The sequence below is a fragment of the Elephantulus edwardii genome, unplaced genomic scaffold (assembly GCF_000299155.1).
Source record: "Elephantulus edwardii isolate Elephantulus edwardi_28Jun2011 unplaced genomic scaffold, EleEdw1.0 scaffold00023, whole genome shotgun sequence".
NCBI lineage: Eukaryota > Metazoa > Chordata > Mammalia > Macroscelidea > Macroscelididae > Elephantulus > Elephantulus edwardii.
In genome coordinates this window covers 22239814-22256906 of record NW_006399773.1, presented here as the reverse complement: position 1 = coordinate 22256906, position 17093 = coordinate 22239814, and the positions used below count along the sequence as shown (strand labels likewise).

Here is a 17093-nt window from a genome sequence, read left to right as displayed (position 1 = left end):
TTAAAAAGTCAACTGATCTTCAAAAATATAAACCAGGGAAAGCAGTAAACTGCATATTTATTAGAATAATAGCTACTAAGAAAAAGTAGACAATAAAAATTGAGTAGAAAAATGTATCAAAATGTTAACAATAAGTCAACATATAGGGAAATTAGGAATCTTTTAATTTACTACTTATGTTTCCTGTAACTTCTTGTTATGATTTAGTGCACTTAAGGTAACTCCAACTGATAACTCTCTTACTAACAACAGAGAATCCTGATCTATTTTGTGCCATTTTTCACAATCTCTGCCATGCCTGAGCTGATTATTAGTCACTATGTCGATTAATCTCCTTGAATATCATCCTTTCTTTTGTTAATCCTCTAACTTTTCCAGCATGAAATCTTTTTCTTAAGATTGGCCCCTGACAGCATGTCCAAAGTATGTGAGATGAAGTTTCACCATTCTTGCCTTTCAAGAAGACCCTGGGAGTACTTTCGACAAGACAGAATAGTTTGTTCTGTTGGCAGTCCGTAAGATAGTCAATACTTTCTACCAGGAAAGGATGGAGAGATCCTTCATAGGAGATTTCCCTAATTCAACATGTCTTTTGCTTTCTTGACTGCTGCTACCATGGATGTTGACTGTGGAGCCAAGTAAAATGAAGCTGTTCACAACTTTAATCTTTACTCCATTGATCATACTGTTGCCTGTTGAAGGCTGTAGTCTTTGACCTTCTGCAGTAAAGTGGATCAAGTCTCCACTTTCTGCAAGCAAAGTTTTATCATCTGGATGATGCAAGCTAGTGACTAATCTTCAAACCTTGATTCCACATTCTTCTTCATATTGTCCAATAACAATATAATAACTTTTATAATTGGAAAATAAATGTACTATTCTAAAAGTATTATTCAGGGCAAAGGAAATACTAAATTTAGTCATCATTAGAAACATTAAAAATGAGGTTTTATTATAATTTTTGCATTGTATCAGATTTTCAACTTTTCAAATGCACATAATAGAGATTGTTGAAAGGTACTATTTTAGGTACTGAGTCAGAAAGTAAAAAATGATACTGCTCCTATGCCTCAAACAAATCACCTATGCATGACTCTTTAGCTAATCCACCCAAATTTTCAAATGTACTGTTCCATTAACTAGGTAGTAATAATTTTTTTCCTTTTTAAATTTTTATTTTATTTTGGTTTGCTTATAAAGTGTGCATACATTGCATTTCACACTATCCTTCTCACATTGTGTTTCATATCATCATTCCCATTCGTACTTTATTAAATTAATCATCATTAAGTATGCCCAGCATTGCCCTGTCTTTTCAGATCCCCATTGGATATCCCTATTTCTAGAACCAATTCATAAAAGTACACTGTTCAAATCCACCAGATGCTGCACAGGAGAAATATAGGCAATATCCTCCCATGTGATTTACTGCCTCTGATCATAACCCACTGGAGGGTCAAAACTCTAACTCTTCAGTACACACAACAACAACAAAGTATATTTCAAATACCCACATATGCTTATAGACTATGGACTTTGCTTATCGTGAAACTTAAATTTTTTTTATAAAATCTTTTCTGAATTTCAAATGTTCTCTTGTAAACACAAAACTGTGCTTGATAATTTTTCTTCCCTAGAAGAAACAGTGAGATACATTAAGGTACTCAGTTTGCTTTATTAAACATAAAAAATGTCTGTAAAAGTGAAAGTAAAGAAGGCAAAGTAGGCAACTCTGTGTGTCCCTGGGGAAAGCTGGGGGGAATTTACAGCCGGAATTGTAAACCATGGTAATTTAGCAGTGATGCTGATGGATTTTAATTAAAGCTTTCCGCAATCCTTAGTGGCTTGGAGGTGGAAGATACAGACTTTTCAGGAAGTGAAAATATAACTGCAATTTATGAAATTCTTTTTGCATCTATGTTAGTGGTATAATTTTGCTTTGGAAACGTGTACATATGCTTCTGCAAAATCGTGATTTATAGGCTCAGAAACTCATTGGAAGGACAGCTATCAGTTGGTTTCAACTAGACAGCAAAGAATTAGTTTGAGGAGAATAAAATAACATCTCTCAAAAGTACTTTAAAACATATTGACATGATGGAGGGGAGGGTATTAAACATTTTCTCACAGTTTTTTCTTCAAATTATTTGCTCAGTTTTACTAAAAATGAATTCCAGATGCTGGGTTTCATTGATGTTGCTGTTGTTATATGCCATCAAGTCACCATCATTCATAGATATTAGGCATAGACATTAGGTAACTCATACACTAGCTCTGAAAACTGTCCTCCCCTGAGTCATTTTCATCCTCTCCATAAGTCCTAACCCTATTTCTCCAGTCATTGAGTCAATCCATCTCAACCTGGGTCTTTCCCTTCTGTGTTATCCTTCCACCCTTCCAAGCACGATGTCCCTCTACAAAGACTGGTCCGTTCTGGCCATGTGAGATGAAGTCTCAAAATCCTTGTCTCTAGGGGAGCACTCTGGTTTCACTTTCTCCAGGACAGTCCTGTTTGTTCTCCTGGCAGTCCGTGGTATGTTCAACACTCTTCTCCAGCACCACAACTCAAAGGCATCAATCCTTCTTCTATTACCCTTAGTTATTTTTAAGCTCTCAGATGCATAGCAATTAACTGTGAAGACATGGTCTGGATCAGGCACACCTTAATCTCCAGACTGACAATACTGCTCTTCAGTACTCTAGAGGGGTCCTTGACAACAGAATTTCCAAGTGCAATTTTTCTTTAGATTTCATCACTGCTGGTAACAAGAGTCTTGAATGTGGAACCAAGCAAGCTGAAGCTAATAAACAATCTCAATTTCTTCTCTTGTCTATCATGAAGCTGCTGCTTGGCCTAGTGGTGAGAATCTTTTTTCCCCCATTCATAATGAGCTTTAATCTATATTGAATGCTACAGTTCTTGACCTTCTGCAGCAAATGCCTCACATTCTCTTCAGTTTCAGCAAGCAAGGTTGTGCCATTTGTATAACATAGATTGTTGGTGAGTCTTCCTCCAACGCTGATGTCACATTCCTCGTCATAGAGTCCAGCCTCCCAAAAATCTATTCTCCATATAAATTGAAAAGGTATGGAGATAAGATACATTCTTGATGCAGACCTGTCCGGATCCTGAACCATGCTTTGTCTCCTTGCTCTGTTCTAACTACTGCTTTCTGGTCCTAGTATAGGTTTTGCATGAGCACAATCAAGTGTTCTGGGATTCCTGTTATTCTCAAGGTTATCTATAATTTGTTGTGATCTACAGTCTTCACATGGCCAATGAAACACAATAGGCATTCCTCTGGTCCTTTCTGCTTTCAGCTAAGATCCATATAACATTGGCTAAAATGTTCCTAGTGCCACAGCCTCTTCTAAACTCAGCCTGAACATCTGGCAATTCTCTGCTGATGTACTGTTCCATTCATTATTATATAATCTTTAGCAGAATTTTACTTGAGTGTGATATTAGTGATGTTGTTCAATAATTTCCACACTCTCGAGTCACCTTTTTTTTGGACTGAGGACAAATACACATTTTTCCCAGTCAGTTGGCCAGGTAGTTGTCCTCCATATTTTTTGGCATAACCTGGTGAGCACACCCAGGACAGCATATGTTTGTTGAAATATGTTAATTGGTATTCTATCAATTCTCGGGGACTTGTTTTATGCCAATTCCTTCAGAGCTGCTTGAACTTCCTCCTTCATCACCATAGGTTCTTTATAATATGTTGTTTTAGAAATTCTTCTGGGTCAACCAATTTTTTTTTAACTATAGTGCCGCTGTGTACTCCTTCCATCTTAATTTGATGTTTCCTGGGTCATTCATCATTCTGCCTTCAACATCCTCAAGCATCACAAGCTAAGGCTTAAATTTGTTCTTCAGTTCCTTCAGTTTAAGAAATGCGGGGTGAGTTCACCCCTTTTGATTTTTCAACTCTAGCTCCTTGCACATTTCATTATAATACTTTGCTTTGTCTTCCCAAGCTGCCCTTTGAAATCTTCTGTTCCACTCCTTAACTTCTTGATTAATAAACACCCCTACCACATTTACTCCCTCACTTGAAGAGAAGATATATGCCTGTAGCATTTTCTAGAGTCTGTTTCTTATAGCTGTTCACTTTCCAAGGAGCTTTAGTGGCCTAGTGCTACAAAATTTTTTGGTAATCCAAAGGAAGGTGGTTTGAATCCACCAGATGGTCCATAGGAGAAAAATGGGCAGCCTTTTCCCAAGTCTCTGAAAAGCTACTTATAAACTCAGCTCTGAGTCATTTTCTGGCTGAATGGCACATAACAACAAAACAGCATTCACTTCCTATTAACCAATATAACTTCTTACAGATTGATTTCTTAGAGATATGAGAATATACTAAAGCCCACAAAGTACACCTCAAGATCAAATCAACTATGATCCATGCAAAACAGTATACTATTTGTTGGAAAACTACAGATGGGTAAAGGGAAACCATAAAGGAAAAAAAAAAGATTTGAGTTAGGCTTTAACCATACACATGAATGAAAATGGCTTTCTTTTCCAACAAAGTACATTAAAATGCTAATGAAGAGAAGAGAAAATTACAGGTAACTATAAAGAGCACCTCTGATAACACTTACCAGTCTTCATTTCCAATAAGCGCTTTTTCTTTTCTTGGCGTTCACGTCTTTCTTTCTCTGCTAACTCTTTGGCTATTCTCGCACGTTTTTCTTTTTCCTCAGCTTCTCTTTTTTTGGCAATCTCCTTCATTGCTTGCTATTGCAGATACAGGAATGAAAAGAAATAATTTTAACAATAATAGTTCCATAAAAAAGGACAACTAAAGGATGATCATGAATAACTATCTTTCAGATAATAGTTACTTCTTTTGCATTAGCAATAGTCTCTTAAAAGATACACACATAAATCATTAAGTATCTGATAAGTGTGAGGGAGCTCTGGAGGCCAAAGAATCTGTACTATAATCCCAAAGGGAATATTAACTAATTTGTTTACATTTAGTGCTAAGGAAGCACTAAATGCTACTGTTTTAAGGATCTGAAGTGTTTGCATTCTATAAGGTAGAGAAAAAAGGTAGAGAACAGACAACAGTTGCATGGCATGAAGGAAAATGGAAGAAACCAGAAAAATGTGACGTGACACCTCCAAGGTTACTTCACAATCAACTGTGAGATAAAACCTTACTGGTTGATTTGGCATTTAAACTAAATCTCAAATCAAGAAGAAGCTGTGATGATCCGTGGGAAGAACATAAATGTAGAAGGGACCTCTAATGCAAAGGTGGCTGGAAGTTTGGAGAGTTAGAATGAAGGTCAGTATAGTAATGAAAGATTGTATCAGTGAGGAAGTTGAAGACCCATTAATTGGGACTCATCTGAGCACGGGAGAAAGTGAAACCAGAGAACTCCTTACAGGCAAGAATGGTGAAGCTTCATCTCACATCTCACGTACTTTGAGCACGTTGTTAGGAGTAGGTATTCCTTCCAAAGGACTATCATGCTTGGATCACTGATGTCTCAGTTGAAGAGGGGAAGGCCCTCAATGAGCTGGATAATACAGTGTCTATGGCAATGGGCTCAAGTGTGTCAGTGAATAAAAGTATGGCACAGGATAGGAGAGGGTGCAGGTCGCTTGTTTACAGGGTCACTAGATGTTGTACTTGATTTGATGGTACCTAACAACAAAGAAGCTCTGGTGATGCAATGGTCATGTTCCTGTGGTTTGATTCCAACCTCTTTTCTGTAGAAGGATGTGGTGGTGGGTTTCCCTAAAGCTTGCTGATATTACTTGCCATCAAACTGAAACAGACTCATAGCTAACCTTCCAAATAGGCTTTTAGATGCTGTGAACTGCACGGGAGAAGACTGTTTTTCTCCACAGACCAGCTGGTGGATTCAAACAGCCTGCTTTTGGATGTAACAGTATTGGAGAAGGTAGTTCTAGACTGCCCTTAAGGGTCACTGAGGTATAATTGACTCAAAAAGTATAGGTTAAAGCCAAGACAAAAGGATTTGATTTTATCTTAAAAAAAACCCTGGAAACGAAATGGAGAATTCAAGATGGAGAACACAACGAAAATTCCTCAGATACAAGCACTAATCAAGCAAAATGTTCCAAACTCTTTTCAAAGATATCTGTATAATGCATAAAGTTGGAAGACAAAAACCAGACTCTATCTTAAGCAAATGGATTTGCGTATCCTCCAGTATAATAGTGCCTTTCTCCGGGACGAAGGTAAACAGGGCTTACACCCATCAGTCCAGGTTCCTCTCTAGCTGTACAGTCCACAATGAGGGCAGGTATCACTTGGCTCATTGTATTTTCCTTTGGGAAGCTAGGCTCAGGAATTGAAAAATGTTGATACTACAGTGGTTAGCATTGCTGTTAGTAACAAACCCTTCTCTGCCTCTGGCCCCATAGTATTGTCTTCTGCTAGTATTTATTAAACTATGGCAAGCTAAATGCGACAGTTTCCCTGCAGGTAAAAATCTCAGACCCTTCCTAGTTCTCAAACTGGACTGTTGTTGTGTACTGACGAGTCAGAGCCAACTCACAGTTAACAATCCAGCCAGACTTCAGAGACAGTAAATCCCATGAGAGCAGATGTTTTAATACACAAAACCTAGTATTTTAATACACAGGCACTTCAATCTTCAAAACAGACAGCATATTCTCCATTAAAATTATTGTTTACTGTAATAAAACACTGAATAGGCCAGTGGGTTTGTGAGGATGTAAATTGCACAGGAGGAGAAGGCCCGTCTTTCTCTTGCGGAGCCCCTGGTGGGCTGGGGATCAGCAATGGAACTCTTCATGGCCAATGCCCCAGAGCTCTGTGTTCTACCACGGTACTATATATTGTAGTACCATATGTTAATCATATACTAAGTGCTGGGTGTGAGATAATGCTTCCTATAAAAATTAACACGGTATGAGACAAAATTATTAACAAAAAAAAATCTAAGTAGCCGCCAACGACAATTATATGTAGCTGCATGTGTGTCTGCAATTTCATTCATATATGCCCTCGTGGATATATGCACACATAAGGGAGATAGAATGAGAAGAATAGATTATTGCATACGAGAGAAACTATTAAGGAACCAAAATTATATTTCTTGCTTGAGGGGAATAAATGAGAGAAAACGGCAATAGATAAATAATGTATTAGAAGGCTTATTTAAGAAATCTTATTTGTTAAAGTCTACATTCTTCTGATGTGAATTTTCCACTTTAATGACTGGATATATTTCAGTGTAGCTTTTAATAGACTATTGATTACCAGATATAATAGCCACACCCTTTAAATGAATAGTAAAACCTCAAAATTACTTTTCAAGACTTAAAAAAACAGAAAATCACATTTATGTTTAGGAATAAGGTCTGATGTAGTCCTTAAAGCTATATATTTTTATGGAAATGCACTATTGATTTTCATTTAAAAGCTCATTTTATTTAAGACATATCTTACTCTGACTTTAATAGTTATTATTAGGAGAAAAATGTTAGCTTTAAAACCACCAAAGGATAGCATACAAATAGGTATTAAGTCTGAAACTAATATCCCAGTTCGAACATTAATTTCTGGGTGTGTTTTTTTTTTATTCTAAATGCTTAAGTAGAAAAAGAAGACTAAAATTAAAACAAAAACAAAAACAACACACCCCCAAACACATACAAAAATAGAGAACATTGTTCAGAATATAACTCCCTACTATTTAATTCAATCCAAAAGAAAAAGCCAAAATGGATTTTTTTAAGGGTGACTCAAATGTTAAGATAATTAGCTACAAGATAGTTATTTTTTTATAAATTGATTTCATTATTCTATGTGGTAAGTTGGCAAATAAATGGTTGTTGTTGTTAGGTGTTGCTGAATATGATTCATAGGAACACTATGAACAACAAATCAGAATCCTGTCCTATATTGTGCCATCGCCATAAGTGCTATAGTCACTGTGTGAAACTAGGTTGAAGGGTCTTCCTGTATTTTGCAGTCTCTCCACCTTCCCAAGCATGATATCCCTCTCCAGTGAACAGCACACGCCTAAAGCATGTTAGAGGAATTGTTATCACCTTTGTCTCCATGGAGCACAGGCTACACCTTCTCCAAGACATAACTGTTCTCCTATCAGTTCATGGGATATTGATTCAGTACTCTTCTCCAACACCATAGTGCAAAGGTATCAATTCTTCTACCATTCTAATTCACTGTTCAGCTTTTAGCATCATGTTGTTGTTGTTGATTTCCTTTGAGTCAAGAACAACTCATAGGGACCCAATGAACCAAAGACCTGAAGCCTTTCTATAAGTACTGTCATGGCCTGAAGAAAGTGGATTTTAGTTCTCAAACTAACGTCATTGCTCCTCAATAATTTGGAGAAGTCCTTGATTGGAGATTTTCCCATATCTTGATGTCCTGATTTCACCTTTTCAAAACATATCTAGAAAGTGGTACTGTCACTGAATATATATATCACTCAAAGAAATTCTCTGAATGTTTGCAGAATTTCTGACATGGAACCTAGTACATGCTCCTCTTTGAAAGGTCTGTGGGTTTACCAGTTCAAAGAAAAGTATAGAAAGCTTCAAAGCTTCAGAGAAATTTCTGATTGTTCAACTCAGGGTCATCAACAATTGATCTAAATTGTATGTGCTCAAATGCTTTGTATGGTAAAAGAAGATACTCCCCCCCCACACACATATATACCTCAAAGTATAATAAAAGCACATACATATTAACATATCTAGAGATATGCTATCAAAATATGGTGTTATTTGTGATGCAATGGTTAGACATTCAGTTGCTAACAGAAAGGTCAAAGTCATCCACTCACTAGATGCTCTACATGAGAGAGCCTATGTCGGTCCTTCAGAGTGACACGGTGGTATAGTGTCTAATGTACCATGCTGCTAACAAAAGGGTTGATGGTTCAAATCCACTAGGCACTCCACAAGGTGTTCTGGTGGCCTAGTAGGTAAAGAATTGTAATGCCAACCCAATGGCAGGCAATTTCAATCTGCCAGTTACGGGAGAAAGATGGGGCAATATATAGGTCCTGAAAACTCACTGAAGAGTCAGCTATGAGTTGGTTCTGACTTGATGGGACATAATAACAACAGATGCTTCGGAGAAAAAAGATGGGCAACTCCTTACTATAAAGATGTTCAGTATCTGAAACCCAATAGAAGTCACTACACATTCCAACTCACACACATATATACACACATAGAAAAAAAAAACAAAACAGCAACCAACTAAATCCCTATGACCACTAAAATACCCAAACTCACTGCTGTTGAATAATTGCAACTCAAAATGCCCTTCCATTGAGTTTCAAGGGCTGTTAAACTTTTAAGAGGACAACTTCCATCTTTCTCTTGCAGAAAACTAAGGGGATTTGAATCACTGAACTTTCACTTAACAGCCTGAAATGCAATGTACTATATGTCGCCAGGGTTCTTTATATGTGTTAATATTGTTTTTTTCTGGAAGAAAGAAAAATATGAGTTTTCAATTCTTTACCTCCAATAGCTTTTTTCTCTCTATAGCTAATGTTATAACAAGAACTTTACTATAACAACTTTCAATAGATGCCATACTATTTTATCTAATATTTTCAGAGAAAGCTACATTTCTTCAAAGTTAGTAAATGGAAATGAATGAGTCTGTATTTGTGAATAAAATTTAGATGGGTCTGAAAGAGTAAGGCACTGTAATTTTTGGCTGTTATCATTATCAGAATGATCTTAGATTATTATAAAAACATATGGACATGTGTAACTTGCTTTTTTCACAAAACTATGTTTCTCAAATGCAAACAACTAATGCCTTTACACATGGTGCTGGTGAAGAGCACTGAGTATTCCATGGACAGTCAAACAGGTATGTCTTAGTGAGGGTGCAGCCAGAGCGATCCTTGGAGACAAAGGTGATAAACACACTTTAGGCATATTGCTAGGAAAGCCATATCGTTGGAAAGGCGATTCATTATGCTTAGAAAGGTGAAAGGTTGGCAAAACAGACGAATGCCATCATCAGACAGGTTGACGCAGTGACTACAGCAAAGGGCTTTAGTGTATCAGAAATTGGGAGAATGACACAAAATAGGAAAGAGATGAATTTGACTTTATGACACCTATCAATAATAAGAAGTTTCTCAAAAGACCATCATTTAAATAGAACCAAGAGAAAATGGCCTGCTTCAAATGAGGTGTGTGTCAGGGCTATATCTGTTCACTACATGTATTAAATACATATATGAGCAAAAATCCTAACAAGGTGACGGTCTATATAAAGAAGAAAGCAGTATCAGAATTTGAGGAACATTTATTAGCAACCTGCATTGCCGATGGCACAAGCTTGCCTCTGACAGTGAAGAGGTGAGGTACTGATTGATGAAGATCAAAGATTATAACCTTCAATGCAGATTCTGTACCAATATAAAGATAACCAATACCTTTACAATAATAAGTAATATAATAAACAAAGAAAAGGCAGAATTTATAACAAATTTTATGCTACTTGGATCCAAATTCAACATCATGGAAGCACCAGTCAAGAAATAAAATTATTTCATTGCACTTGGAAAAGCTACAGTGAAAGATTTCATTAAAGAATTAAAAAGCAAAGATGTCAATTTGAAGCAAACATTTTTCTGATGCATGTTACGCTATTTTAAATTGGGCTAATATACAAAAGTTGGCATGCACCAGTTGGACAACGAATTAAGAAGACCAAAGAAAAACTGGTAACTCTGAATTGTAGTGTTGGTGAAGAATATGAACTATTTCATGGACTTCCAGAAAAAGAAATAAATCTCTCTTGAAAGAAAAATAGCCATAATCCTGTTTAGGAAGAAAATAGCCCATAAAAATATGTTCTTTATCCTATTTTGGTGATTAATAACCAGTCAGCACCTTAGAAGCTTGTATGCAGCCATGTATTGGTGCTATTACTCTCTCCCTGTTAAAAACAAAGAAGAACCAAGACAATAAAAGATGCTTAGAAATATTCAGAAGACTTGATGGACCATATGAACTTCAACATCTACTATCCTGAGACAAGAAGAACTGAATGGTAACCAGCTACCCCAGCTGACCACTCTACAAGTGATGACAATAGAGGGATCCAGAGTGAGTGGGAGAAAAATGCGGAATGTTACTTAAAATTATACAAAGTGACTCTTTGATCTTGGAAGTAAATTAACTTTTTGTATCAACTATCAAATAACTAGAATTCCTATGTTGTTGTTACGTGCCATCAAGTCGCCTGCGACTCAAAATGACCCTATTTATAATAGCCCTAAACCCTGCTCTATCCTATGCCAATCTCATAGTTCTGACACACCTACCCCTATTACCCCAGCCACTGAATCAATCCACCTCATAGAGGGTCTTCCTCTCCTGCACTGTCCCTCAACCCTCCCAAGCATGATATCCCTCTCCAAGCACTGGTCCCTCTTTGCAACATGTCCAAAATGTGTCAGATGGAGCTTCAGAATCCTTGCCTCACAGAGCAGCCTGGTTTAATTCTCCCTAGGATAAACCTGTTCATTTTCTTAGCCCATGGCAAATTCAATACTCTTCTCCAACTCCACAACTCAAACACTATCAATTCTCCCTAGTCATTGTTCAGCTCTCTAATGCATTGCAAGTGATTGCAAAGACCATGGCCTGTATTAGGCACACCTTATTCTCCAGAGTGACATTAATCCTCTTCAGTACTTTGGAGCAGTATCTAAAAGGAGACTTTCCAATTGCAATACGTCTTTTAATTTCCTGGCTACTGGTGCCAAGAGTGTTGACTGTGGAGCCAAGCAAACTAAAGTTGTGAACAATCTCAATCTCTTCATCATCCATCCTGATACTGCCAATTCTCCCAGTGGTGAGAATCTTTGTCTTCTTGATACTGAGCCTCAACCCATATTAAAGGCTGTAGTCCTTGACCTTCTTCAGCAAGCGTTCCAGGTCCTGCTCAGTTTCAGCAAGCAGGGTTGTGTCATCTGCATAACATAGACTGTTGATGATTCTTCTTCCGATCCTGATTCCACATTTCTTCTCATAATCTGTCCTGCATATAGATTGAAAAGGTATGGAGATAGGACACATCCTTGGTATACACCCTTCTCAATTCTGAAACATGTAATGTTTCCTTGCTCTGATCTTATAAGGTTAATAGTAACACTAGGTAGGTAATAATTTCTTAAAGCAATATCTTGTTGTTAGGTGCCAGGCAGTTGGAACCAACTCATAACTGATCCTCTAGTGGGTTTTTAGAGGCTGTAATCGCACAGGAGGAGACAGTCCACCTTTTGCGTGTGGGGCAGGTGATGGATTTGAAACACATCCCTCTGGGTTGGCACCATAACTTACCACTAGACCACAGGAGCTCAGTTAAATCAATGCATACAAGATGAAAAGAGTAGTGTTTGCCCAGGGTGAAAGTTCAGAAATCATGAAGGAATAGGATAGAGGGATGATTGGAAACAAGAATCAAAGGAGAAAAAGGGATAAGTCCTATCACAATGTAGGATTGTAATTAATGTCACAAAACAAAACTATTCAGTATGAATGGCTAAAAAGAAAGTCAGTTTGCTCTGTGAATATTCACTCAGTGCATAACAGTTATAAAAATGAATGAGGATGCCAAGAGTTTGTCTAATGTCCTTTAGATACATCATAAGGAGGGACATTATATTTAGTAAATAGAGCACTGTCAATATGGGCTGACACAGTGGCTGTGACAACAGCCTCAAACATCGTAACATTTGAAGATGGCACGGGTGGGGGAGTGCTCTGCTCTGTTGTTCTTTGGATCACCAGGAGTCAGAACCCCTCCTCAGCAACCAGCAGCAGCCTTTCTCAGATTCATTAATCTGTGTGTAAATTTTACTTTGTTGTCTTTGCTTCTGTTGTTTAATTTTTAGTCTCTTCTGTCATCCATTTTGGATCCATCTTTATCCCTTGTCTTTTTAATGACCTTTTGCTTTCTTAATGGATTCTATTCTAGATGTTATCCAATAGTCCATCGTTTTTGATTATCAGTGTAAAATGTCTCAAGCCTCTTCTTGGAGTAGTTTTTAAATTCAGGTCAGATGGATTTAATATTGTATATTGGTTCTTGTGGACTTATATTAACTCTTCTCAGCTTCAATTTCAAGTTGTACATGAGTACTTGACGATCAATTTCACAGTCATTTCCTGGTCTGGTTTTGACTACACATATGTACTGTGCTTGTCCAAAGATTCTTTCCACAGAGATAGATAATAAATAGAGGAGTCACTGTCTAGGTTACATAAATTATGTAGGTTTCTATTAAACGTGTGGAAAGACAAGTTTTCATAATTCCTATATTAATTTAAATGCTATCAATTTAGAAATGTTGAGACGGTTGTCCACTGAGCTACTTGGAAATATGGTCACTGGATGCTCTGGATAATTTGGCAGGCGCATTACAAGGGTGAATTAAATAGGAAAGGCAGGATGTAGCTCTTGGCTACAAGTTTGGCTACTAAAATTTTAGTACTTCTAAAATTTTAATTTACAAACATATAAGTACATTGTTTTTAATATTTCTAAATCTAATATTCCTTTATGAGACTTTTATTAAAACCAGTTAATTTTATATATTTCTGTGTTTTTGTCCCCAGTATACTGCTTGCACTTTGAAATTAGATTTTTATGATAAATGAATTTAAAATATATTCTGATGAGCTAATTAAGAGTTGTTTTAATTTTCCCTCAAAAGAACAATTAGGGAAATCAATATGTGAATTTTACCTTCCTCCTAAAGGCTTAAGAAACTATATACTTCAAAGATGCTTTATTTGACAGATCTATTAGTCTTATTTTATGTTACAAGATAAAGTTACGATAAAGCATAAGAAATAAAAAAGACATTAAATACAGATAGAGTGCTTCAGATTTCCGACTTTTTGGTAGTATATCATCTCTAGTTCTGAGATTTAGTCCATTTAAATAGTTTCATCCAACTCACTCAAACATTTTCCAATATCCTGTAGTATCTAGTATATTAGAAAACTAATAGAGATTTTTATGTGGGGGAGAGAGAGGGGATAAAAAGAATGTTTAAAAACTTACAAGTCCTCTTGTTCAGACATGTCATGTTTTCATTAATGAATACTAAAACAATGTGAGCCATGGATCTCTTCAGCATACTAAAACTAAAAGCTCACTGCCTTCGGGTCAATTCCTTCCACTGCCTTTTCAGGAATTGGTTCGAGAAGGAGACTACTCATCTTCTCCCAAACAGCAGCTGGTGTGTTCAAACTATTGCACTTTCAGTTAGCAATCAGATAGGTTATATGGTACCACAGCTGCTTCTTTTTAACACAGATTTCAACAAATTCAGAAATCCTATCTTTATGGCTTAAATCTTAAATTTTTATATCCAGTTCCTAAAACGCTTCTAGAGAAAATGAAGGTAAACCTGTATACCCTTTAGGGAGGTGAGATCTAGGTCCTAAGAAGCACAGGCTAAGATGTTCAAAGTAAACACCAGTGAAGGGTTCAGAAGTTTCTGCTAAAAATTCTTTGTTTAATCTTGAAAAGAAGCAAAAAACTAAACTAAATGACCACTGCTCATTTTGTTGCTGCCCACTTGATCCTGACTCACGGTGACTCCGTGAAAAGAGGAGAACTCCTCCATAATGGTGGGGGTTTTGTTGTTTTATTGTACTAGTTTTAAAGGCTTCTGGAAGTGGATTATTAGACCTGCCTCTTGACTACGGTATTTCACCGTTTGTGCCACCTTCAGACTCCATAACTGAATTCCTGATGACTTCGTCTTCAGGAAATAATAGGAAATATGCTTTAACTAAATAAACAAAACAAAAGAAAAAAAACCTCAGTTAAAACATACTTTTGCTACATTAAAAAACAATTTTTTATTAATGTTGTTATGTGCTGTTGGGCATAACAAATTCATGGCTGACTCTCTAGTAGGTTTTCGGAGGCTGTAAATGAGATGAGAGGAGATAATTCTATCTTTCTTACTTGCAAGTGTTGGTCGAATGAAACTGCCTGCCTTTGGATCGGCAGTAAAACTCACCCAATAGCTTCACAAGCATAAGTTCCTCTTGTCAGTTCTGCTTCAAAATGATTTTTTTTGTAAGCAAATATAATAATGTATTCATGCAAATAATGATAAAAAAATTTTAACTACCTTGTACAAAGTAAGCTCAATTTTAGAAATGTGTATTTATAATAATTATGTTTAGAAAGAAATTAAGGATGACTCAAAATTAATAGAAACAATTTCTCTATATTGCCAAACAAAACTTGTTAAAAAAATAGATACTTTACACTTTTACAATGGCAAAATTAATCATCAAAATATTCAATTCCAAGTTTTATTAGTTGAACTTTTTATGATATGAAACTTAAAATGGGAAACTATCCATGGAGAATGAAACAAAAACGTCCCAAATGATGTACTGATGGTGCTGAAGAAAAAGTTTCAGCTTCAAGTTTGAATCGTTGTTGTAAAATCAGTCTCTGATGAAATAAATAACTCAACTACGCTTTCAATTGGTTTGTAATTCCTTCAAATATTGTAAAACTCTCCAATAAATGATACTTAAGCCTATTAAAGTTCTCTAATATAGAAACTATGAATTACTAATAATAAAGATTTTCCTAAGACATATGTTATAATGTCAAATGATAATCTCTTCCCTTATGTTCTAAAATAATATATTATAAACCTGGTTATTTTTAAACAAAACATAAAAAAACTACTTAAGTCAATATTGTAAACTTGTATTCCTTCTCTATTAATCTCTGTGGTGTGTGCCGCCTGCAGAATTTTTAACTAGTTCTAATCAGTAAAATCAGAAACATGTAAAAACAGATCTAGTTTATAAATTTGGGTGAAGTAGAATGATAAGTTGAATGGGGAAAATTATGGACTGTAAATCTAAAATATAAGACTCAGAAGAGTCTGATACAGGAAATGAGATTATTGCCAGATCTGTGACCTAATGGATAGGGAGTTGTACTACCAACTCAAAGGCAGGAGGTTCAAAAGATGTTGTATGGGAGAAAGATGAGGAATTCCACCAGTGCATTTTATAGACTCTGAAAAGCCTGAGGGTCAGTTATGAGTTGATTCTAACTCAGTAACAATGAGTTGAGCTGAGTTGGAGAATGAGAGACATTCAAAGCAGTACAGTTGGTCACCATCTTTAAACAAGCCAGTGTTGTTTCTGACTCTGTTAAAAAATTTGGTTGCTTTGAATGTGCACACTGTCCTTGATTTCTAAGACGAAGATTAAGTTTATGGCAGGGCACTGACATATAACTTTTCCTGTTACTATACTGCTCAGTTCATTCACATTTTACATACTGCTCTAGATTCATTTTGCTATTCATAGCTCAATCTGTTCAAAGTCTTGAATATACAAATATGTTAGAATGCCAAATCTGATGTACAAAAGAACATGACATTTCATTCTTTCTTTTTTTTCTTTTTTCCTTTTGAGGTATCCTAGTACAAATTCCCTAAAAAAAAATGAATAAAAGACCAACAACCAAACCCCATAACAACAACAACATAAAAGTAAACAAAAGAAAAACCCCCAAACCACTGGCATAGAGTCGTGGTAGTACCTCTGGTTGAAGACTGTCTAGCTTTCTCCTGTAAAACAGTCGCTATACTCTTACTGCTCTTGTTCTGGCAGCTTGACACATAACATATCTTATCTCCTCAGAGGGAGGTATCTGGTTTAGTACGTCCATTTCAAATACACGAACTAATAAACTTTATTATTAGGTTGATATAATTTGCTTCTTTTATCAATCAATTTTCACTTATTATTGTATTAAAATAACAAAAGCTTTCTCTAGGCAGACTGTACAAAGGTATTTGACTGTAAGGATCATAATAATTCATGGCTCACAATGGCAATAAGGAGACTCAGAACACTTAGTTGTGTTCATTTGGAATTTGTACATAGACCAAGAAGTTAGTATTTGAACAGAAAAAAGGGATACCACATGGTAGAATGGTGTTATATTTAGTTAAAAAGACAATTTCATAGCAAGGAGTTGGAAAAAACCTAAGTGCCCATCAACAAA

The 17093-nt window shown here is 36.1% G+C and overlaps 1 protein-coding gene across 1 annotated transcript in view; it reads right to left on the bottom strand.

Moving 5' to 3' along the window:
* The window catches only part of DIAPH3 (diaphanous-related formin 3), a 740013-nt gene that overhangs the window by 237112 nt on the left and 485808 nt on the right, over positions 1-17093 (bottom strand). Inside the window, exon 24 of the mRNA XM_006882733.1 lies at positions 4612-4747. Within this exon, the coding sequence (XP_006882795.1) occupies positions 4612-4747 (136 nt within the window). The remainder of the gene's footprint in view (positions 1-4611; positions 4748-17093) is intronic.